The following is a 20,728-nucleotide window of genomic DNA, read 5'->3' as shown; positions in this document are numbered from 1 at the left end:
GGTTATAAAAGATATTTTGCCTTTCTTCATAATTACCACAAGTTAGCTCAGGGACCATGATTTCTAAATCAAGAAAAATAGAAGGGCTCAATCTGGGACCCCAATCTTAAAATTTTAATTGGTTATTGTTATTTTTGGGGTAGGAGATGGGTGACAATTAGGCTATAAAACAACTGGTTGGGTGAGACCTAGCATGATATTGGTCTCAGCTTTTATAATAACATCAAACAGTTAAAATGACTAGAAATTTCCATCTTTCTTGTTTTCATTTCACATTTCACATTAAATTTACAATTACAATATTGATTGAATCCTCTCATTTAAAAAAATATTGAATTTTCATTGAAATACATAACTACCATTATTGCAATTTATTTTTTAAATATTAATATAAAAATATATTTTAAAGGCTTAACTTTTAATTTCAATGTTACAGATTTTGAATCAATGGATAATTTAATTATTGCCTAAACCAAAACGTAACCGTTTCGAGATTTCAAATGCATTGAAGAAAGAAAGAGATCTACAACAAATCACCGTCGATTTATTGCTTAAATTCAAAAGAATGTATCTATGATATTACTTTATTGTTTTTTCCTTCTAATAATTTCAGCTCGCTTCTTTTTAAAATTACAATATAGAGTTTTACTGTTAATAAATTGTAATTTCTAATTTTCACTATTCTTTCCTGCCATTTGTTTTATTTGGGCTTTGTGCTTTCTGTTTCCGAGGAGAAAGAAGAGAGGTCACTGTGAAACAGAAAAAGGAAAACTTATTGTGGCCGTACGATTGCTCCTCATCAACGGCTTCGATTTGCTTGTTCTCTTAGATCCCTCCTTCCTTCATCGTTCATCTCACCTCCTTTGGTCGTAAGATCTTCTTTGTCTAATCCAAACCACTTAATTTATCCCTTAAACTGTTGACGTCTTTCTGGATAGATCGTCTTTTTATTCATCCGATCGGATTCTGCTATTTGTTGTATCATCATGCATCAAGTAAACTATTCTTTGCTGTTTTCATGAAAACGAGACAAGTATGATGCATTTTTCCCTTTGTTCTTGGAGGAATGCCGTCTGAACTCATCCTTTTTTTTTTTAGTAATTTCAAGGTTCGGTATTTATAGTTTAGGTTTTGATTTCTGTTGTTGAAATTTTGTTGTTTCCAACGCTGTTTTAGATCTTGCATCTTGATACTAATAATAAAATATGTGTTGAAAATTTCAAGAAGTGGTTCCTCGCTAATCTGATCTTTTTTTTTAAATGATAACCTCATGAATTATTGGATTTATTTTATTTTTTGATTTTTTTTTGTTCCTGATTTGCCAGCTTGATTCGTTTCATAGAGTATCGTTAATCTGTTTTTAATACCTTGTGCATATATTTGTCATGGGTTTTAATTTCTAATTGCTTGTTTCTTCAAATAATGTAGTAGGTCTCTTTAATTGAGCAATATTACAACGGGAAAACTACGCCAATGGTAGAATAGCTCGGTTGCGTCTACTTGGCTATCAAAACCTCATATAACTTGCCTCAACTGATAGATCATCTGCTTTTGCTTTCACAAGGTCAGTCAACGTTTAAGATGTCAATAAGACTGAAATGTGAATATATATTCCATAATTAACCTATTTTCTTTCGAGATATCATTATTGTTATGTTAAGGAGGTTTTTGAATTGCATACTAGCATTCATTCTTACCAATGGTGCATGAATTATTTTTTCATTTCTGGAATTTAAAGCCAGTAATAGTAATATTTGAAAGAAATTCATATGTTTCTAGATAGGCATGATTTAATGGAAAACACCCATTTTAAGAGAGGAAGTGAAAGACCAAAGAGGACATGGAAGCTATAAAAATAGAACCTTTCTGATCATATGATAATCTTGATAAAGCGTGGCACAACAATATTAGCCATTTCTTTAATAATATATAGTTAAGTAAAAAGCTTTGTTTCTTGTTGCTATTAATTTAGTCACTCCTATTTAGTCTGCAAACATAATTTAAGAAGAGCAAGGGAACTCAAAGGTCTTGGCATAGTTGATTTATGTTGAAATTCCCATATTGTTTTTGAAAAGAAAATGAAATCTTAATTTACCCTCTCTCTAAAGTATTCTTTCAAGTGTTAAAAAAGAAGGTAAGACTTTTGTTTAGAAAGTCAGTTATTTGTGCTATTGTGGTCATTCTCAGCATTAACCAAAAGTATTTTGTTACCATGCAATTCAATATACTCTTTACAAGTTTTTGGTTTAATCATAAGCTAGATGCAGCAATAAGTTAGCATGCGCATTGCTCTAGATCAAAAGAGTTAAAGCAATAACAAAGAACATTGTGATATCAGGTTTTGGTATCCTATAAATTCTGTTTACTTTTGCTTATGGAGTTTCTCTGGTTGTGTTGCGAATCAATGCAATGTATGTGCTGTCCACACACCAAGATCCATGCCATTTCCTATACATTTTCTTTTTGTAAATGCACAAGCTTGTAATAGAAGCAGGTTCGGCGAAACACCTACTTTGTGCTTCATATAAATCGAATGCAAGTAAAGGTTAATGATAATTTTGACATTTGGTTAGCTTAGTAATGTATTCTGTTCCTGTAATAGGCCGTCGAGATATTGAAATGCAGTCACCTCCTGAAAAAGCTTTTGTTATGTTGAAAAGGGAAGCAACTGACTTGGCTGGGTCAAGTTTTACAAGTCACGTGGATGGTACTTTCCAAGATGCTGTAAATGCTGCTGCTTCTTCTGCTTCATCATCCTCTTCAGATGATGACTCTCAGGTCACACAAAATGAAGACGACCTTTATAATGGGAATACTTCTAAACAGTTGGTGCTTTATGATCCTGCTGTTAGTAGTACTGTTGGTTGCACGCCTCCTGGACCCGTTCAGTGCCGACCTCCTGTAGGTCCAAGATTTTCTTCATCAAAACTATTGCCATCTGTTGGGGCTTTCACTGTCCAGTGTGCCAATTGTTTTAAATGGAGGCTTATACCAACAAAGGAAAAGTATGAAGAAATACGAGAACATATTCTAGAAAATCCTTTTGTTTGTGAAACAGCTCGTGAATGGAGGCCTGATATCTCATGTGATGATCCAACGGATATCTCTCAAGATGGCAGCCGGCTTTGGGCAATTGACAAACCAAACATTGCTCAGCCTCCTCCAGGCTGGCAAAGGCTTCTACGAATAAGAGGTGAAGGAAGTACCAAATTTGCAGACATGTAGGTTTACTTCTCTACTGAGGCAATCTTTAACCATTTATCTTTTAATATTATTTCTTTAATATCTATTCTTTTTCTCCTGTTGTGTTATTCTATTTTTTGATGTTTTAGTTTCTTTGCTATCTATGTGCAAGTGTGTGGAATATTCCCCTTGCATTCTTTAACAGTCTTTTCCCACTTCGTGTGTAATCATACATTTAGATATCGCTTGTCCTTGGCCTCCTCGGAGCATTCGTAGACTATTATGGGCTTTATTTCAACTGATTAATATTTGCTGACTTAGGTTTTTTACATTATCATAAGTAGCCTTAAATCTGCTTCAACTCTTATTTGATCTTAAGCCACAGCATTGCTTCTTTTTATTTAACTGTTTGTTTCTTCAATTGGGAGCTAAGAGTTATGCTAATGTTCAAGACTTGGTATCCGTACCTAATTTTTAATCTCGTCATGACTTGTGAGATTATCAATACATTTTGTTTTTCCAATAGTAAGCAGTGAAGCCAAACTTTGTGTTAAATGGTGCCAGTTTTAATTTGCATTTTCTGTATATTTCAGCTACTATCAAGCACCAACAGGAAAGAGACTGCGGTCAATGGTGGAGGTGCAAAAGTACATAATGTTTACTTTAGCTTTTATTTTATTTTTATTTACCTTTTCTTTTCTTGGTTATAATTGACTACTGGATATGTAGTTGGCAGTCACATACCATTCATACCTCTCCCAGTCCTGAAATTTCTGTTGATATTCTATTCACAGTGTTTCTGACTTTGCAGGTACTTGATTGAGCATCCTGAGTATGCAACAGAAGGGGTAAACTTGTCTCGATTTTCATTTCAGATTCCCAAGCCTTTACAGGAAGACTATGTGAGAAAGCGCCCTGCCCGTCAGACAGCCTCACATGATAATGAAGGTATGATGAAGGCACTAATATTGCATTTTTTATGCACCAAAAAAAGTATCATTTTGTCAAATGACTGTTTTAGTCATGTAATCGATGGGGGATGTGGAGTCCGCTACTTGAGAGATTTGAGTTATCAGAGACTTTGTTTGATTGTAATTTCCATATATTTATGCTATTTTTAGGTTATTTTATGTTTTTTATTATTATTATTTTGATTCCAAAGAATTTGAGTTCTAGGTTTTGATTAGGTTACGGATGATGATATTTGAGATGCCATCTTTTTCTGGTTTTCTCCGCAGATATTGTCTGCTTCTCCCTGATTGCATCCGTCTATCTCTATTTTTTTTCTAAATTTCTCCTATCTCTATTTCCCTTGCTTGTGTTTGTCTGAGAACAAAATGCTGCCGATGTTAAGATGTTTGCAACCCATTTAGAGGAGAAAGCATAGCTTGAAAACTTCAATCCCTTGAGCATATTTGCCCACACAGACTGGATCATCACTTTTGTTTTGGGATCTTTGTTTCCTTATATGTCTTGGACTCTATTATTCGTTTAACCCTTTTTTCCGTAAAAAAATTGATATTATTGTGGTAACTTTGAAATGGAAATATTGACAAGGAGATAGTCCTCGTTCCTTTTATTTGTTTGTAAGACATTCATTGGTTTAAGTTGTTGAGATTGAGCAGGTGGAATCTTTTTCTGCATGCTGCAGCAAATATGGGTGGCTAATAGAAATCTTACTTGTGTTTGTTATATATACAGTGAATCCGCTAGCTTGGGCTGGTCCAGAAGACACAGAGGTGCAGCAGGGGCGGCTAGCACTTCCACCTCCTAGTGTTGAGGCCTCAGTTTCTGATTCACCAAATCGGCCAGCAAAGCATGCAAGGAGAACCCCATCAGAACATATGTACCCAAGTAATCAAGTGCCTAATAAGCATGGTAGCAAGGTAGAAATGGGCAGTGAGTTACGAAATACCAATTATGGCGACTGAGACTTGGTGGATGAAATTGTTTCTTTTTCTCTATGTTTTCTTCCCTTTTTTGTGTAATTTTTTTGGCTCTAGAACGCTAAACAGAAGTCAGAAAGGTTGGATGGTAGCTTTCGTTTTGCAAGGAGGAACGGAATCTAGAGCATGTTTGACGGGAAATATGTATTTAAAAATTATTATCATTATTATTATGACATTGTATTTTGTATAAGATGTAAGAGGAACTAAACGTAAAACTACATATGTATGAAGTCGCCTTCAAACATTTTGATCATTCATTGGTTCATTTTTTATATACAGAAGAAGAAAGTAAACAAGGCAAACAAGTCAGTTTGGGTGGCCGGCCTTCGTATATTTAGCTTTATCAATTTTCCCAAATTCGGACATATGTATGTGCGCGCGTGTCAAACTGTTATTGAAACGCCAATTGTAAGGTCTCTACGAATCTCGATACTATATATGTTTGTTTGATGCGCAGATGACATGTTTGGCACATATATTAAAAGTGCCTCTTCAACGCAGCTGGCCGGCCTAGCATATGGCAAGCAGTTCATAATATATATGTGTTTTGGTGTGGGGGGGGGGATTCCTTCTTAACTAGTAGGTGTTTGATCAGATTACACAGGGGTAGGGATGAAAGGGGGTAGGAAGGCAGTGAGTGAGAATGGGCGTATGTTAGAGAGAGATGAAGATCTTGTTCTATTCCGGGAATTGCATAAACGTGAAAAGGATAGAATTGCCACTCTCCTTCAGCCTGTTTCCGATGAGTTTGAACCAAATGGGTCAGCAGGTACCTACCTAGTACTGTACAGAATAATATTATCGTGTTTTGTCGACTAATATATATAGCAATACCACATACTAATCTGTTCCGCTGCAGGAAATTTTGCACTCTACAGAATAGCATCCGGGAAGAAAGGATGTGGATACCAGTTTTTCCCTGATACCATAAAAAATGATTATGATTGGTTTGCTTTTTAACTATTCTCATCTTTAACTTCCTTCCTGTCAAAGAAATTATGTACCTTAAACTCCATTCAAATCACGTGTATTACGCTGGTGTAGTTTTAATTAATTATCGGTTCTCCGTTTTGGATAGGTTGAAAACACCACCCGCAACCCCTCTCTTTCCGTCGCTTGAAATGGAAGCAAATGCCGCGCAACCTGTCGTCCAACGGGAGTTACCTATCATTCACCCACCTCCTTCAAGGGTACGTTTGCTTGTTTGTTTGTTTCAGCTCTACCTCTTGTCAATGTCACTTTAAATCTCAAATTACTGTATAATCGAATATATTTTATTAAAATCAGTTTGCAGGCCATAAAGAGTCCAAAAGAAGCATAAATGGAAGGGCGAAATCTCCAAATCCCAAGCCAAAAATCCCTTCAAGATCCATAACTCCTAGTCATAGGCCACTGGTAAACAACAGCACCAAAGTAGCCAACTATGATCCTCTGAAAAGTAAACGAACAAATGTGGGTACTGCCGACATGCACATGGACTTTCTCACTTCAAATCTGTCCCAAAAGCTAGCAACAACTCAGACCACAAAGCCTAGGAGTAGAGGTGTGTCGCCATTGGCAAGACCAACCATACCAATCCAATATCCCACGCCTCCTAATCGTTCTTCTTCCGCTAGCCGAGGGCGGGCAGTGCTTCACCAAAACGCTTCGGCACCAAGGCAGTCGTGTTCACCTATGGCTAGGGGCCGGAGACAACAAGAAGCCATCAAACCCACACAGCCATTCTTGGGGAGCAAGATGGTAGAGAAAGTGATGAATGCTAGGAAGTCCATCTCAAGCATTAATGATCAAGGCCAAAGGGATACAAAACAAAAGTTACGAGGCTCCACTACCAAGCATTTGGTAAATTTCTTACACAATACCATATTGCTTCTATTTAATATAATTCCAACCAAACCGAATTTCATCTTCAATCCATGGGTACTCTTTAACACAAATAAGGCCACCTGCCTTTGGAACACAACTATAATTTGTGACCTTGTATTAATTTTGTTTGTTTGTTATTGGCATGCACTTACAGGAGATTAAACGCGACTCCACTCAGCTTGGCGTTTTTCACAGACGCAGAGAACAAGGCTGAAGGAATTTCCTTGTTTGGGTCTGGGATTCTTCCGAAGATTTACATTTTCTTTTTAAATGTTTGGTGTAACATCATCTTCATGCAATCTTTTGACTCTAAATGTATTGTATATATACACATGTTGGAACCCAAATCTTGAGACTCAAAACCAGGCATTATCTTGCTAGATTTTTCATAAATTTCTCACTCCCACCGTATCAAAAAGCTTGGCTTTGCAGTTTAAAATCCTTACTTCAAAATTAATATTAATATACAGGACTTAAATTGTTGGGTTCTAGTTTAGTCGTATAAACATAGTTTCAAGGTGGCGTATTTTTTGCATACCCACAAAAACAGAGTTGATGTCCTGTCCATTCTACCGTAGACAGTATTACTGCATGAAAACGCATATATTTTGGGCGCTCCCCTCTTCCATTTCCCATTGAGTTTCAATTTAGTAATTTTATTTTATTTTCCATCTTCGGAATCTCAAATAAAACACCAACACTTGTTCGTTAGTCTGTCTTTTAATTGGGCTTAATCATGCTTAGCTCTTTCATCATTGTGCTGGATATCAAATTACTCATTTTCTCCTACATTTTTCAATTCATCCAAAGTATTTATGAAGAGTAATCAAAATAAAATTTCCGTAAATTAAATTCTTTATAAAAAAAACTATTTCTCTTTCAAAAATACCATTTAAATTTCAAAATTCAACAATAAAAATATAATATAATATTTATTTTAACATTTGTGTTGTTTAACCTACCTTCAAATTTAAGATAACTAGAAAATTATTTATGTAAGTTAAATTTTAAAAACCAATAATTAATCCATCTAAATATTATCTAACTTCAATGATACATTTAAAAATTATGTGGTTAAGTTTTCACTTAAATATTGTGGTGATTAAAATTTTTGTACGACATTCTTTTAGTACCAATTTAAATCATGTTATCCTTATCATTACCTCTAATATTGTATAAAAATTTATTTAAAAAATTTATTTGATTAAAATTTAGGGTAAACCACACTGCGGGTAGCCAATTATTGCCCCTTTTACTTTTTGGTCATCCAATTATTAATTTGTCTTTAATCTGGTCACCCAACTAATCAAGATTGTTTTTTTTATCCACTTTCAATAAGTGCCGTAAAATCTCTCATTAGAGAGTGACATGACAGTTAAAAAATTAGTACAATAAAAAATTTATCCCTCAACTTTTTCATATTATATTGATTTAATCATAATTTTAAAAAATTAACCCTGGCATATTATTTTAGTTACTACCACCTTTTCACTTTAATCTTTGATGTTTTTTTTATCCCAATCAATACTTAAAAAATATTATTTTTGAGTGACCAAAATAAAAATGACGTAAAAGTTGGGTGACTAAAATAAACGCATACTAAAAGTTGAGTGATGAAATTGTAAGGATTTCATTTTGGTCACTCAAAATGAAAACGTTGTAAAAGTTGGGTGACAAGTTTACCCTTGATTTTATGAGAAAGAAGAAAAATGAGGTCAATTAGGTAAGAAGAAAATACAATAGTAATAGAATTGGGGAAATTGGGCATATACGTCATTTTCAAAAAATAATTAGAGAAATAAGTTGGTTTTTTTTTCGAAATTTAAGGAAATAAGACAATTTTGGTACAAGTGACAAAAATGCTCCTTACAATTATCGAGATATGAGAAATTATCTTCTAACCATTTTTTATCTATCTAGTTACCACTAGACTTGTCTGCCACCTTACCTAATAGCTAATGACAAATTGACCTCCACTCCCCAACATGCACTACCTCCGTAACAACTACCCCATCAATCGGTAAACTAAGTCGTAATGTCACATCCCAAGTGTAATCGTCCACTCACCGTATAGAAAATGAAATGTTTGTGTTTCGGTTCTTCATCTTTCTAGTAAAGCACTAATAAGCGTGGCCTCCAATTTAATCTAGCTGAGAGCTCCAATTTAATCTAGTTGAGCATATAAGACGTGAAAGAATCCAGTCTTTTTCAATAACACGTGGTGCTGTTGCACTTAAATTGCGTATATATGTTTCAATAAATTAATTTTTGTCTTGATTATATAAATATAAAAAAATTAATAATGATATTAATTAAAATAAAAATATAATAATTTGTAATTTAATATTGAAGATATGCTTGTGATTCAAACGAATTAGAAGGGTTGACATTTATAAAATCGATAATACTTATTAAATCAAATAAGATTAATAATTTAGACAATAAAATAAACTATTTTTTTAAATATTATTAAATTACCACTAAATTAACAATTTATTTAATATAAAATTATGGTTAAACCTATTAAAAAATAGACAAATAAAAAAATTGCCTTATTTTACCCGAAATCTTTGTGATGATGAAAGTAGAAAAAAATCAGGAAATTACAAACAGTTAATATAGAAAATTAAGAGAAAATTAAAGATTTTTTTAATTTTTAATCATTTGTGGAATGATTAAGAAATCAACAATTCTAATTTTCTAATCGTTTATCGTCCAACTACTTATTTTTATTTTTAAATTTAAAAAAAAAAAGTTGTAAGCAGGATCCTTGCTGCCCTAGGCGCTTGTGACACTCACCTCTCGCAAAATCAACTTTATTTCTTTAAATTAAAAAATCCACTAATTTTTCTTTGAAATTGATATATTCCCCTAATTTTCACTTTAGAATTTGTACATAAAAGTAGTTAAAAAGTAAGCGCAGGCGGGAGTGGATAATCTAACCTCAGACGGACGGATAGGCGGTGACTGCTGCTCCCTCGCCTCGCCCAATTTCCCTCTCAATGGTTTCGTTCGACTTTTTCAAAATTTCTACTTTTTTCTAAATAATCGATAGCAAATCCAAATTTCAACTCATCCACTTCCATTTTTTTGCCAGAGTTGTCTGTTGCTGCCCAATTCGTGGTCAACAACAATTCACGCTTCTAAGGTCGGTTTCTTTTTCTTTAATCCTTTCTGCAATGAATGCACCTGTTTCCGTCATCGCATTTGTGATAATCCAAGTTCGGGTGTTTGGGGAATTAATTATGCTTCACTACTTGGATGGGGATGGGATTCATATTTTTATTTTTATGAATTCACTTTCAGTATATTGCCATCAATTTTAGATATAAAGGTAAGAAGAAGATTAGGAGGTCCAGGTTTTAATTTCATGCTCACTCGAAACAAACTAGTGAAAGATTTCAGTTTGTCTGCGACGAAAACACTTGACATATGTTGCAGGAAAGAAGAGTGATAGAGCCACGAAAGAAGCAGCAAGATGCAGGAAGCACCAGAGACAGAATCCTAATTACCAACTCCGAGATTGCTCAACCAGATAGCATCCCTCCATTGGTTAGTGCCTTGAAAACTTGCGCTCACCAAAACGCTGCTACTTTTCATTTTCCAGGACATAACAGGGGTCGGGCTGCACCCTCATCCTTAGTTCATCTCATTGGTTTGAAGCCATTCATTCACGATTTACCTGAGCTTCCTGAACTTGACGACCTATTTTCTCCAGAGGGCCCCATTTTAGAGGCACAAAAGCTAGCTGCCAAGCTGTTTGGATCCTCAGAGACATGGTTTCTTGTTGGAGGTACCACCTGTGGAATCCAAGCAGCAATCCTGGCAACTTGCTCCCCTGGAGATTATTTAATTCTACCTCGGAATTCTCACATATCTGCCATTTCTGCTATCGTATTATCTGGTGTCATTCCCAAATATATTATCCCTGACTATGATTGCCTTTGGGATATTACTGCTGGTGTCACTTTATCCCAGGTTAGTCTCCAAACTATTCTCAATTCTAGTAGCTAGCGTTCTACTTAATGCTGTTGAAATATTTGAAAATGTTTAGTTATTACGATCTTTTCTTTTTCTTAAAAAATATTTTTCTATGTTGAAATATAACTTGGTGTAAATATTTTTACAGATAGAGAAAGCAATCGAGGAGTTGCATATGGAAGGTCAAAAAGTAGGTGCAGTTTTCATCACTTCGCCCACTTACCATGGTATATGTAGCAACTTGACTGACATTTCAAAGCTATGCCATTCTTATGAAATCCCTGTGATCGTTGATGAGGCTCATGGAGCACACTTTGGATTTCATCCCCAGCTACCCTCCTCGGCCCTCCAGCAAGGAGCTGATCTGGCTGTGCAATCTACTCACAAAGTCCTCTGTTCTCTCACACAGTCATCAATGTTACATATGTCTGGGAATATTGTAGACAGGGAAAGAATCTGTAGATGCCTTCAAACCCTTCAAAGCACTAGTCCTAGTTATCTGCTTTTGGCATCTCTAGATGCAGCTAGAGCTCAGCTAAGTGAAAAACCAGACAGCATTTTCAATAATGCATTAGATTTGGCAATTGAAACTAAAAACCTTATAGGAAATATTCCAGGAATTTCAATGCTTGGCACACCCAGATTTTCTAACTTCCCTGTCATTGATCCGTTGAGGCTTACATTTGGGTTCTGGCGGCTAGGTTTATCTGGTTTTGAAGCAGATGAAACCTTATATAGCAATCAAGGGGTCATCTCTGAACTGGTTGGTACTCGATCTATTACTTTTGCCATAAACCTTGGAACTTGTAGGGACCATATCCAGAGGCTTGCATGTGGAATAAAGAATCTATCTGAAGCGTCCTTGTTGTCATTTGAAAAAATAAAAGGCCAAATAGAGGACCATTGTGGTTCAGCACCATTTACTGATATTACTATGTGTCTTAATCCTAGAGAAGCCTTCTTTGCAAGAAAAAGGAAAGTGTCAATTGGAGAGAGCCTTGGGAAAATTTGTGGGGAACTCATATGTCCATATCCGCCAGGTATACCTGTGATGATCCCAGGTGAGACCATTACAAAGAAAGCTCTGGAGTATTTGGTGCTCGTTAAAAACAAAGGTGCAACTATTAGTGGAGCCTCTGATCCTTTGCTCAATTCCATAGTCATATGTGATGTATGAATTACCATATTGAAGTGGCAAGTGATAAGGAATTGAATTGTTAAAAGTCTAAGCAGAGGTTGTTTAGACTAGATAGCTTAGAAATTTTACAATTAGTGTTCAATGCCATAACCGTTCATAGTTGGTTTTATCAGATAAGTTTGAAGGAGAAACATGATGAGAAGTGAAAATTATTTCTGCCGTTTCTCAATTCAGCTGAATCATGGATGAAGAAATGGAATGTTAATGTAGAAAGTATGAGTAGATGTAGTACCTTCGGATTTATGTGAGTTTATTGCATGAATGTTAATGCAGTAAGTGAAAGTTGTACGAATATTTACTTACAGCGAGATTGGTGATTGCTTACATGAAGGCGCAAGGATTAATCAAATATGTACTTTTAAGAGTTTAGAATACTAATCTGAAAACCACTTCGGGTGGTGAGTGAGAATGAAATGGGAGAGGTAGGATTGTAACAAGTTGTTGTAATTTAATGAATAAATTTTTAGTATGAAAGCAAAGGAATATTATAAAAAAATATTGAAATTTATTCCGAACTTATTCAAGGAAAAAGGCGAGAGAAAAAACATTCACACTAATGTAAAAATAACAAAATAGTTTTATACACCTTTTTATAACTTAGTATAAGATTGAGTGGCATCGTGTATATTGAAGCGTACAGTTTCCTGTAGAGTTTCGTAAATATTCTAAAATTACAATGTAACAGAATTCTAGAATGTTGTTTGATGGCGAAATTGAGCTCCCCTAGCTAGTTGTGCTAGTTCCATAAGCCTGCACTGCACTCTTTCTATTCTAACTGCACACACACACACCCACAAAAAAGAAGGCAAACAATTAGTGTGAAGAAGCCAGATATAAACTGATAACTAAAACAGGATTCGGACGTTGATGCTCACTTAGATGATATGGTGGTGTCTTTTTAAGGAAACAACAATAATTAGTCTGAGCCGCTGCTTGTGCTATCGCATTCAGAATGCAAAAACTGTGGAGGTTGATTAAGAAAATCCTAAGAAGCGAGCACCAAATTAATCAAAATATAAATATAAAGCTTTTTTGGGTGACATTAATGAGAGTACCTGCAGCATCGAGGAGGTGGAAACTTGGGTGTTATTTGGGGAAGGCCCTGCACTACCTCCAAACGTCATAAAAGGCATGTTTGACTCTGCAAGATCTCTCAACTTGTTAAGATGTGGCAACACAACCTGTCCCAGATCGGGTCTGTCTCTTCGTCTCAGTTCCGCACACTTAAGGGCTAACTTGGCAAAGCTCAAGGCCTCTTCCAATGGCCAGTCAGTGACAGCAGGGTCTAGTATCTCAGCAAAACTTCCCTCCTCGATGGCATTCTCAACACGATGAGCCAAACCCATTGGTGGCTTGGCTGTTATTATTTGTAAAAGCATGATCCCCAGGGAGTAGACATCAGACTTTATCCCTAGCATTCCAGTTTGCTGATATTCAGGATCTATGTAACAGAATGTTCCTGCTGCTGACGTCATACGATACTGAGTTACAGAGTTGGCAACTGATGGAGGAACAAGTCTAGCTAACCCAACATCGCTAATCTTGCTCACATAATTGTGATCTAGCAATATATTGGCGGGTTTAAGGTCACGGTGCACAAGTGGCTTTGGTTTGGTATGGTGGAGGAAAAGGAGACCAGTCGCAATCTCTGCGGCTATTCGAAATCTTATTTGCCATGGAAGTACGGGACTGTTGTTGTGCATAAACAGGCGATCTTCTAAGCTTCCATTCGCCATGTATTCATAGACTAGGCACCCATACTCTGGGCAGGCTCCAAGGAGAAGGACCATGTTTGGATGTCGTATGCAGCTTAACACTTCAACCTACATAGTTCCATCACATTCATACTAAATACCTTTACTCCATCTATATATAGCACTAATTAACATTCAATTACATATATACATACCTCTTGCTGAAACTGTGATTGTCCTTGGGTTGCATCTGGACGTAGAACTTTTATTGCCACCGGGGTGTGGTCCAGGTTACTGTGGTACACAGGCCCATAACCTCCTTCTCCTATTTTGCGTGATGGAGAGAAATTGTCTGTTGCTATTTCAATCTCTTCAATGGTGTATTTTCGGTACATGAGATGGTGTCCGAAACCATTTAATGCCATATTCATGTCATCATCATCAGCATCATCTATGTTGGCTTTCCTTTCTATATTCGTGCTCTTTTTAGCTTCTAGTTCAGCAATTCGTTGGGCTTCTTGGGCTTCCTCAATGGCTGCATTACACTTGGCTTTCTCCGTTTCTGCAAGTGAGAGTGCAGCTTCCTCAGCTACTCGTGCCTCTTCTTTCTTTTGTTCTTCTTGCATTTTCCAGCTCTGAAGTTCCATTGCCTGTAATCAGAGTGTTGAATCAGAATTTTAGGATTTAGATTAGATGTATTTTGTTGGTAGATAGGTAGGTACCTTCTTCTTTGCTGAGAGTGCTTCCTTGCAGGCTGCACTGTACATATCCATGGTCTGCTTGAGCTCCTGTTTCAGTCTTCTCATCTCAGCTTCCACATCATCCTGTGGCATGCATCCATCTCAATAGTTAATTAAGTTTGAGCAGTTAATGATGATGAAATGAAAGGAATATATATATTTAATGCTTACCATATTATGAGATGACCAGGATGTCCTACCACTTTCCTCGGAGCAAAACGAGAAATTGTACTGGGAACTGAAATCCACGGACATGTTTCCAGAGTAGGAGGAGGAGGCCATGCTTCTGTTGTCAAAATCGGAGCAGCTGGAAAGCCGGGGGGGATTTCCAAATTCCATATTGTCAGATGTAGAAGAGAACATGGTATCGCTGCTCGGCTTTCCACTGCTTACGAATGAGATATCAGATTCAGGAGTTGGGGGCTCATATTTCATCACATTTCGTGCTCTTGTGAAGGGTGACTTGATTTCTGCTTCTTCATGCAGGTTGCGATGTGGATTATGGGGCCTCTGGGGTGCTGTTACGGAATAAAAATCATCAAGGAGATAGGCTTAGTATTATATATAGAGAAAGAAAGAAAAGGCAGGAATGGTGATGGATGATGCTAAAAAACCTCTGTGTCTGGGGTTAACAACAGCGCGAGCGGAAGAAGGAGATTCCGTTGGGTCGGGAATGTTATTATCGGTTTGGGGTTGCAACAGAGGCTGAGACTGAGGACGCGGGGGAGGGGGAGCAGAAGCGGATCGCACTGACGAGATCTTTCCTTTGCCAATCACATATATAGTGCAGTAATCGGGAGCCCCTTTTGAGACATTAGTTGTAACCTCCGCTGTCCTGAATCTTCTGCAATAATAATATTATTTGAGTTGAGTTGAGGATATGCATGCAAATCTAGCACAGCCGACTTAATTAATTGGTTTAATTAGGTACCTAACAAAGCCGCTTCTTGAGGGTGCGCCAAGTACTAGAGTCTCGACTGGAAAGGATGAGACATAATCAATTAAGGCTTTAGAGATGTCCGTATCTTCCAGTATGACTTCATTACATTTGATCTGTTGCAAAATCACATGCATCCATAAATTAACTACCTAGCTTAGGTTTATTCCGAAAGAAAAGAAGTACGTACGTCCTTCCGTGAGCAGAAGCATCGGAAAGGTAGAAACACCTCCTTGGCTTGGCTCTCCAGTTGTTGTTTATATGCCTTTGCAACTTCGTCGTTCACATCACTCATTTTTACGTGGCTCCCACCTGCATGCAAGCATTAATATCTCTATATAATTCTTTATATATATACACATATATATAAAAGCAAAAGGTAGATAGTTATACTTGGGGTGGGGATGGAAGAAGGTTTGGTTTTGACATGGAGAAGAGTGATTGATTGACCCCTAGATATGAGATGATCCACCGCCCATTTCAATGCATGTTGGCTTCCCTTGTCCTTGTCTATTGCCACTGCCACGCTCTCGTTTCTCTTTTCTCCATTTCTTTTCGCCATCTTAATTATTTTTTGCTACTTTAATCAATTACCTCTCCTCAAGCATATGTTTATACATATATCCTCTATCATCTATCTGTGCCCAAGGGAAGTTTTGCTAGTTTTGTTTGTTTTCTCCAAAACTAATTACCCACTAACTTACCAACTCCTTTAACTACCCAATCTTGGTCGGGAGGGACCCTCCAAATTTAGAATCTAAACCAATACCTATATATATAATGATAAAGTAATTAAATCGGGTTTTGCTATTATCACTTATATATATCATCTTCTCTTTCTTTTGAATAAATCACTTGTATCATCTTTGATTATAGGCTATTTTTTTATATAATTATTACTTCATTCTTAAAAGGCAAATATTGAAATTTAAAGAAAACTCGATTTTTTTATTTAATTTAATTTAAGTCACTATGCTTGTTTTACACTTAAATGCTTGGGGATGATAGTCACTTTCATTAATCAATGTGATGGGGCGTCATCCATAGGTTTTCGGAGGAAGAAATAGTTTGTTTGTTGTATTCTTATTGTATAATATCTGAATCATAGTTACGGAAAACGGTATTATGTTAGAGGAATAAAGTTACTCAAAAACAATAATATTATATGTAGTCAAATTCAATAATATGTGAAAGTTGGATTAAAATATTTTACATTTATAATAATTATTCAACAACATAGAAGAAGAAAAAGACGTTATTGGTGCAAAAATAAAGAAAAAAATCTATCTATCAACTAGTATGGATGTATATATATATTAAAATAACTTAGTCATAGTATCTTAATTAATTTAAGGAAATTAAATTAAAAAAAGTGATTTAGATATTGTAGTATGGGTACAACATATGATGATATTTATGGAGAGAGAGGAAAAAAAAAAGGGCAAGAAACTGCAGGTGCAGGCTATATATAATAATATCATCAATCCTAAAGAAATCTAGTGATGAGAAAAACAAAATTAAATGCTTTGAACACCAAATCTCAAATAAATTCAGTAAGGTTGTGGCCTTCAACTTGAAGTAGTCCCCCACAAAATAAAGAAACCAAAGATGAAAGAGAGATTAGATTGGTCGACCCCGGGAGTAAAAAAGAGTATATGTAGTGGGCGGGAATTAAAAGAAGTAATCGTCGATGTTATATTTGTTGCCATCCTCACTGGCCGGCCTTGGATGCACCATTATCATCCTTGCGCTTTAATTCTTCAATTCTCCCAACTGCATCTTTTAAATCTAATCTCTTCTCCACATCTTCTTCACAGCAACTCAATCCTATCTTTAACAGCTCTTGCATCAATTCCCCATCACTGTCATTTATTGTTCCCATCTCTTTGTCGAACACCTCCATATCCTTGGACGGCCTTTCTTGATCACCGACAACCGACTTCACCCAATTTGCCAAATCCTCTTCCTGATGATGATCACTCTCCTTGCCCTTGAAGTTTCCGGGGAACATTCCCGTTAATAACTCTAATATCAATATTCCAAGAGCCCATACGTCGCTCTTTCTTGTAATTTTGCCTTGTTGCGCATATTCTGGTGAGTTATAAGCCACCATCAGCTTCTTTGCACTTTCCTGGTTGATTATAGGTATCAGGCCGTAATCCGTGAGGAGGGGTTCACAGGTTTCATTGAGGAGAACATTTGAGGATTTCAGGTGTCCATGGGGCACTATCAAGCTAGGCAATTCCTTGTGCAGGTATGCCAGCCCCTTGACTACTCCTTTCACGATCTTCAATCGAGTCGGCCAATCCAGCGTTGGTTGCCCCGTGGATTTGCGACCTGAAACATTCATTCATTCACCCTGCTGTCTATCTAGTCTAATCTAAATTGGCAATAAAATTAATTGAACAAGAGAAATAATTAGATAATTGAACTAACCGTGGAGATGCACTGCCAAGCTTCCATTTTTAACAAAATCGGAGACAAGGAGCTTCTCTTCCTTCCTATAGTAATAGGCGACGAGAGGAAGCAAGTTTTCATGGGTCAGTCTCCCTATCCTCCTCATATGCTCAAGGAACTCTTCTTTCCCAGCGTTATTCATCTGTTTATACCTCTTCACCACCACCACAGGCCCAATTGACAGAGCAGCCTTAAACGATGACCCAAAAGATCCACTTCCCAATACCTCGGCAGAGGCTTTTAGCAAGTCTGGCAAATCAAACCTCTCTCTATCATCCCTCACGAATGTAAGTTTAACGGTCGCCTCGGGAGCCCTCTTTCCATTCCTTGAGTTGCCTGGCGACCCGTGTTCTTCTCCCTTGTACCCTTTTGCTCGCACTTTTGATGGTGGGGCCTCCACTGATGATGGCGTTGCTTCCTGCTTTCTCGGTCGTTTCATCATCATCACTGCAAATATGGCCACTACTATCAACACCCCAACTACCACCAGGATAGCTATCATCCATATTGGTGGCTTCTTGGAGCCGGAACCGGAATCGGAATCGGAACCAGGACCGGAACCAGAACCAGAACCAGAACCAGAACCGGAACCCGAACCGGAACCGGACCCATCGTTGGAAGTAGAGTTTGATCCAGCGGGGGACTCACACGCCTTCAATGGTCCACCACAGAGCCCCTTATTGCCTGTAATAATGGAGAATTGTAAGCTGTATGTATGTATGTATAACTTGAGACACTTTTCTATAGGCACGTGACGTGAGGTAGGAATTAATCTTAGTATTTCTATCATGCATTTATATTCCATACAGCCAACGAGGTGATCGAACCATAAAATTTTTACTCTGTCTCTCTAGTTATATGGTCTGAATGAAATGGTTCGTTATTTTTGGGTAAAAAGAAATACAACAAGGATTACTTTGCTTCTTCATCATCGTAATAAAGAAAAAAAGGAAAAAAACCTTCATTAATCTTATTCCATTTCTAGCTATTTCCCTTCTGTAATCTTAATTAGATAAATTGGCGAAAATAAATGAAAAGGGAAGATTGAGTGGTAGTAACAGACACCTGCAAAAACTTGGGCGTCCATTTTACTAAGGCTTGCTGGTATAGGACCCTCCAATTGATTATTTGAGAGATCCAGCGTTTGAATGGGAAGTTTAAAGTCAGGTATTTGACCCGAAAACTGGTTGCCGTCAAGTTTAAGCTCCGTAAGCTTGGGCAAGGTGGCCAAAGAGGCAGGAATTGCACCCGTAAACTGATTTTGGGATAGCTGCAATTTCTTGATCAAAATCAAACCATCAAAGGCATTGGCAGGAATTTGTCCGGAAAATTTGTTGAAGGATAAATAAGCGGATCTGAGTTCTTTAAGTTTGTTCAACTCAGGAATAGGACCATTGAAACTATTGTTCATAAAGCTCAAGGTAGTCAAGTTTGGCAGGTCTTTTAAGGTATTGACATCAATGGTGCCGGAGAGTCCCATAGCCTCGAGTTTGAGACCCCAAATGGCGCCATGATTGCAAAGAACGCCGATCCAATTGGCAGTTGGGCCATTGCATGGAGGTTGGGGATTGCTGTCCCAACTCTTCAAGGCAGAGGCATTGTTTAAGGTAGATTTGAACTTGAGAAGGATATCGGACTCGGGCAAAGCGTAAGAAGGAAAAACAAAAGGCAAGGAAAAAAGGAGGAAGAGAAGTGGGAGGTTAAAGGCCATGACGATGACGATGACGTGGCGATGGCGATGGCGATTGCGATTGCGATGGCGATGGCGGAGGACGATTTGGGGGGGGGGGGAACACGCACCGGTGTGCGCGCCCTTCACCAAGGGAGCAGCAATCCGAGTGCGGAATATTAGAAAAATGGAGTGTATGGGGGGAAAAGAGAGAGAAGGGGGAGATGGTGGTGGGATATGGATGTCCTGGAATTATGGAACACAATAATTTTAAGTTGCTAAGAATAGGTTCCGTTGTTAAGGTTTAAGCCTAAAGGGAAGGGTATGGATTGTGGTGCGTTGACTACATCTTCATCTGCCCTTTTTCCTTTGTGCCACCACATTTTTTTACCCTACGCCTGTCTTCCCGTTTTAGACTTCCTTTTCTTTTCTTTTCTTTTATTAATGAATGATCCACTATTTTTATTTACCTCTGGGTGGGTGCTCCAATCCCCACCATTATATGCCACGTGTTGAAACTCCAGTTCTTTCATATTTTTGCTGTCTTAAGCAACTTGAAAAAAAAATGAAATTCTATTAATATTCCTTTTATCTATTTTAAAATTTGTTTTTAAAAAATTCAAATATATAATTATATTTGTTCTATTTAAGTTAAATAAATTTATTAATGGCTTAAATCATAACACTATTCTATTTAAACTTTTTCTTGCAGAAGTAATACTTAAATGAACCAATCAAGTTATCACATCTGTCAAAATTTTCAAATATCATTTTATTTTTTCTTTTTCTTCTCTGTCGTCACAGCTTTTTTTTCTTTCATCTTCTTCCTTCTCTCACACACTCTCTCTCCTTTCCTCCATAGCTTCTAGCCTTCTACATTTTCTCTCTTACAATCTTCAAATGTCCATTTGACAATAGAATTCAACACGTTCTGTTATGAAATTAAACAGCAAAACTATTATCCTTTTGATCACCAACACCAGCATTCAATTTCATGCAAAGCAATTTCAAGTGTAAAAGCCCTTCAGTCATACCAACTTCAACAGCCCCAAGC

At 37.0% G+C, this 20,728-nt stretch overlaps 5 protein-coding genes across 10 annotated transcripts; 3 read left to right on the top strand and 2 right to left on the bottom strand.

Moving 5' to 3' along the window:
* Positions 1-564: 564 nt before the first annotated feature.
* LOC107907522 (methyl-CpG-binding domain-containing protein 2) lies at positions 565-5,385 on the top strand. 6 transcript variants are annotated; one of them, XM_016834944.2, is made up of 6 exons: positions 565-866; positions 1,432-1,564; positions 2,603-3,221; positions 3,777-3,830; positions 3,995-4,131; positions 4,885-5,385. In XM_016834944.2, exons 3-6 carry the CDS (start codon positions 2,620-2,622, stop codon positions 5,112-5,114), a joined length of 1,023 nt encoding a protein of 340 aa, XP_016690433.1. In that variant the 5' UTR covers positions 565-866; positions 1,432-1,564; positions 2,603-2,619; the 3' UTR covers positions 5,115-5,385. The 6 variants fall into 6 exon arrangements, with proteins under 6 accessions (XP_016690433.1, XP_016690430.1, XP_016690431.1 ...); XM_016834941.2 differs by having other exon boundaries at positions 575-869; positions 1,429-1,564; XM_016834942.2 differs by having other exon boundaries at positions 592-869.
* Positions 5,386-5,518: 133 nt separating this feature from the next.
* Positions 5,519-7,409, top strand: LOC107907523 (uncharacterized). The gene is made up of 5 exons (XM_016834946.2): positions 5,519-5,901; positions 5,992-6,079; positions 6,211-6,322; positions 6,420-6,974; positions 7,153-7,409. The coding sequence occupies exons 1-5, from the start codon at positions 5,745-5,747 to the stop codon at positions 7,210-7,212; spliced, it is 972 nt and encodes a 323-aa protein (XP_016690435.1). The 5' UTR covers positions 5,519-5,744; the 3' UTR covers positions 7,213-7,409.
* A 2,382-nt stretch (positions 7,410-9,791) lies between these two features.
* Positions 9,792-12,651, top strand: LOC107907525 (arginine decarboxylase). Its single transcript, XM_016834947.2, has 4 exons — positions 9,792-10,003; positions 10,096-10,146; positions 10,440-10,976; positions 11,128-12,651. Exons 1-4 carry the CDS (start codon positions 10,001-10,003, stop codon positions 12,154-12,156), a joined length of 1,620 nt encoding a protein of 539 aa, XP_016690436.2. The 5' UTR covers positions 9,792-10,000; the 3' UTR covers positions 12,157-12,651.
* Positions 12,652-12,789: 138 nt separating this feature from the next.
* LOC107907526 (U-box domain-containing protein 52) lies at positions 12,790-16,110 on the bottom strand. Its single transcript, XM_041112614.1, has 10 exons — positions 15,942-16,110; positions 15,739-15,860; positions 15,543-15,664; positions 15,226-15,452; positions 14,783-15,162; positions 14,594-14,695; positions 14,087-14,521; positions 13,233-14,000; positions 13,053-13,162; positions 12,790-12,952 (listed from the first exon to the last, which is right to left on the bottom strand). Exons 1-9 carry the CDS (start codon positions 16,108-16,110, stop codon positions 13,094-13,096), a joined length of 2,394 nt encoding a protein of 797 aa, XP_040968548.1. The 3' UTR covers positions 12,790-12,952; positions 13,053-13,093.
* An 877-nt stretch (positions 16,111-16,987) lies between these two features.
* On the bottom strand, positions 16,988-19,987 carry LOC107902883 (pollen receptor-like kinase 1). The gene is made up of 3 exons (XM_016828993.2): positions 19,071-19,987; positions 17,985-18,689; positions 16,988-17,885 (listed from the first exon to the last, which is right to left on the bottom strand). The coding sequence occupies exons 1-3, from the start codon at positions 19,714-19,716 to the stop codon at positions 17,260-17,262; spliced, it is 1,977 nt and encodes a 658-aa protein (XP_016684482.2). The 5' UTR covers positions 19,717-19,987; the 3' UTR covers positions 16,988-17,259.
* Between the last annotated feature and the right edge of the window lie 741 nt (positions 19,988-20,728).

The sequence above is a fragment of the Gossypium hirsutum genome, chromosome A05 (genome assembly GCF_007990345.1).
Source record: "Gossypium hirsutum isolate 1008001.06 chromosome A05, Gossypium_hirsutum_v2.1, whole genome shotgun sequence".
NCBI lineage: Eukaryota > Viridiplantae > Streptophyta > Magnoliopsida > Malvales > Malvaceae > Gossypium > Gossypium hirsutum.
Note: the sequence above shows the minus strand (reverse complement) of the source record. Positions and strands in the feature narration are given on the sequence as shown.

Excerpts from the sequence above, each read along its gene's own strand:
- LOC107907522 (XM_016834944.2), top strand. The coding sequence starts at position 2,620 with ATGCAGTCACCTCCTGAAAAAGCTTTTGTTATGTTGAAAAGGGAAGCA. Across the intron at positions 3,222-3,776 it reads AGTACCAAATTTGCAGACAT|CTACTATCAAGCACCAACAG; the intron begins GTAGGTTTACTT and ends TGTATATTTCAG. Across the intron at positions 3,831-3,994 it reads TCAATGGTGGAGGTGCAAAA|GTACTTGATTGAGCATCCTG; the intron begins GTACATAATGTT and ends CTGACTTTGCAG.
- LOC107907523 (XM_016834946.2), top strand. The coding sequence starts at position 5,745 with ATGAAAGGGGGTAGGAAGGCAGTGAGTGAGAATGGGCGTATGTTAGAG. Across the intron at positions 5,902-5,991 it reads TGAACCAAATGGGTCAGCAG|GAAATTTTGCACTCTACAGA; the intron begins GTACCTACCTAG and ends GTTCCGCTGCAG. Across the intron at positions 6,080-6,210 it reads ATAAAAAATGATTATGATTG|GTTGAAAACACCACCCGCAA; the intron begins GTTTGCTTTTTA and ends CGTTTTGGATAG.
- LOC107907525 (XM_016834947.2), top strand. Across the intron at positions 10,147-10,439 it reads CAACAATTCACGCTTCTAAG|GAAAGAAGAGTGATAGAGCC; the intron begins GTCGGTTTCTTT and ends CATATGTTGCAG. Across the intron at positions 10,977-11,127 it reads CTGGTGTCACTTTATCCCAG|ATAGAGAAAGCAATCGAGGA; the intron begins GTTAGTCTCCAA and ends ATATTTTTACAG.
- LOC107907526 (XM_041112614.1), bottom strand. The coding sequence starts at position 16,110 with ATGGCGAAAAGAAATGGAGAAAAGAGAAACGAGAGCGTGGCAGTGGCA. Across the intron at positions 15,453-15,542 it reads TCAAGAAGCGGCTTTGTTAG|ATTCAGGACAGCGGAGGTTA; the intron begins GTACCTAATTAA and ends TTATTGCAGAAG. Across the intron at positions 15,163-15,225 it reads TGTTAACCCCAGACACAGAG|CCTATCTCCTTGATGATTTT; the intron begins GTTTTTTAGCAT and ends TATAATACTAAG.
- LOC107902883 (XM_016828993.2), bottom strand. The coding sequence starts at position 19,716 with ATGGCCTTTAACCTCCCACTTCTCTTCCTCCTTTTTTCCTTGCCTTTT. Across the intron at positions 18,690-19,070 it reads GGACGCCCAAGTTTTTGCAG|GCAATAAGGGGCTCTGTGGT; the intron begins GTGTCTGTTACT and ends CCATTATTACAG. Across the intron at positions 17,886-17,984 it reads CTTGGCAGTGCATCTCCACG|GTCGCAAATCCACGGGGCAA; the intron begins GTTAGTTCAATT and ends TGAATGTTTCAG.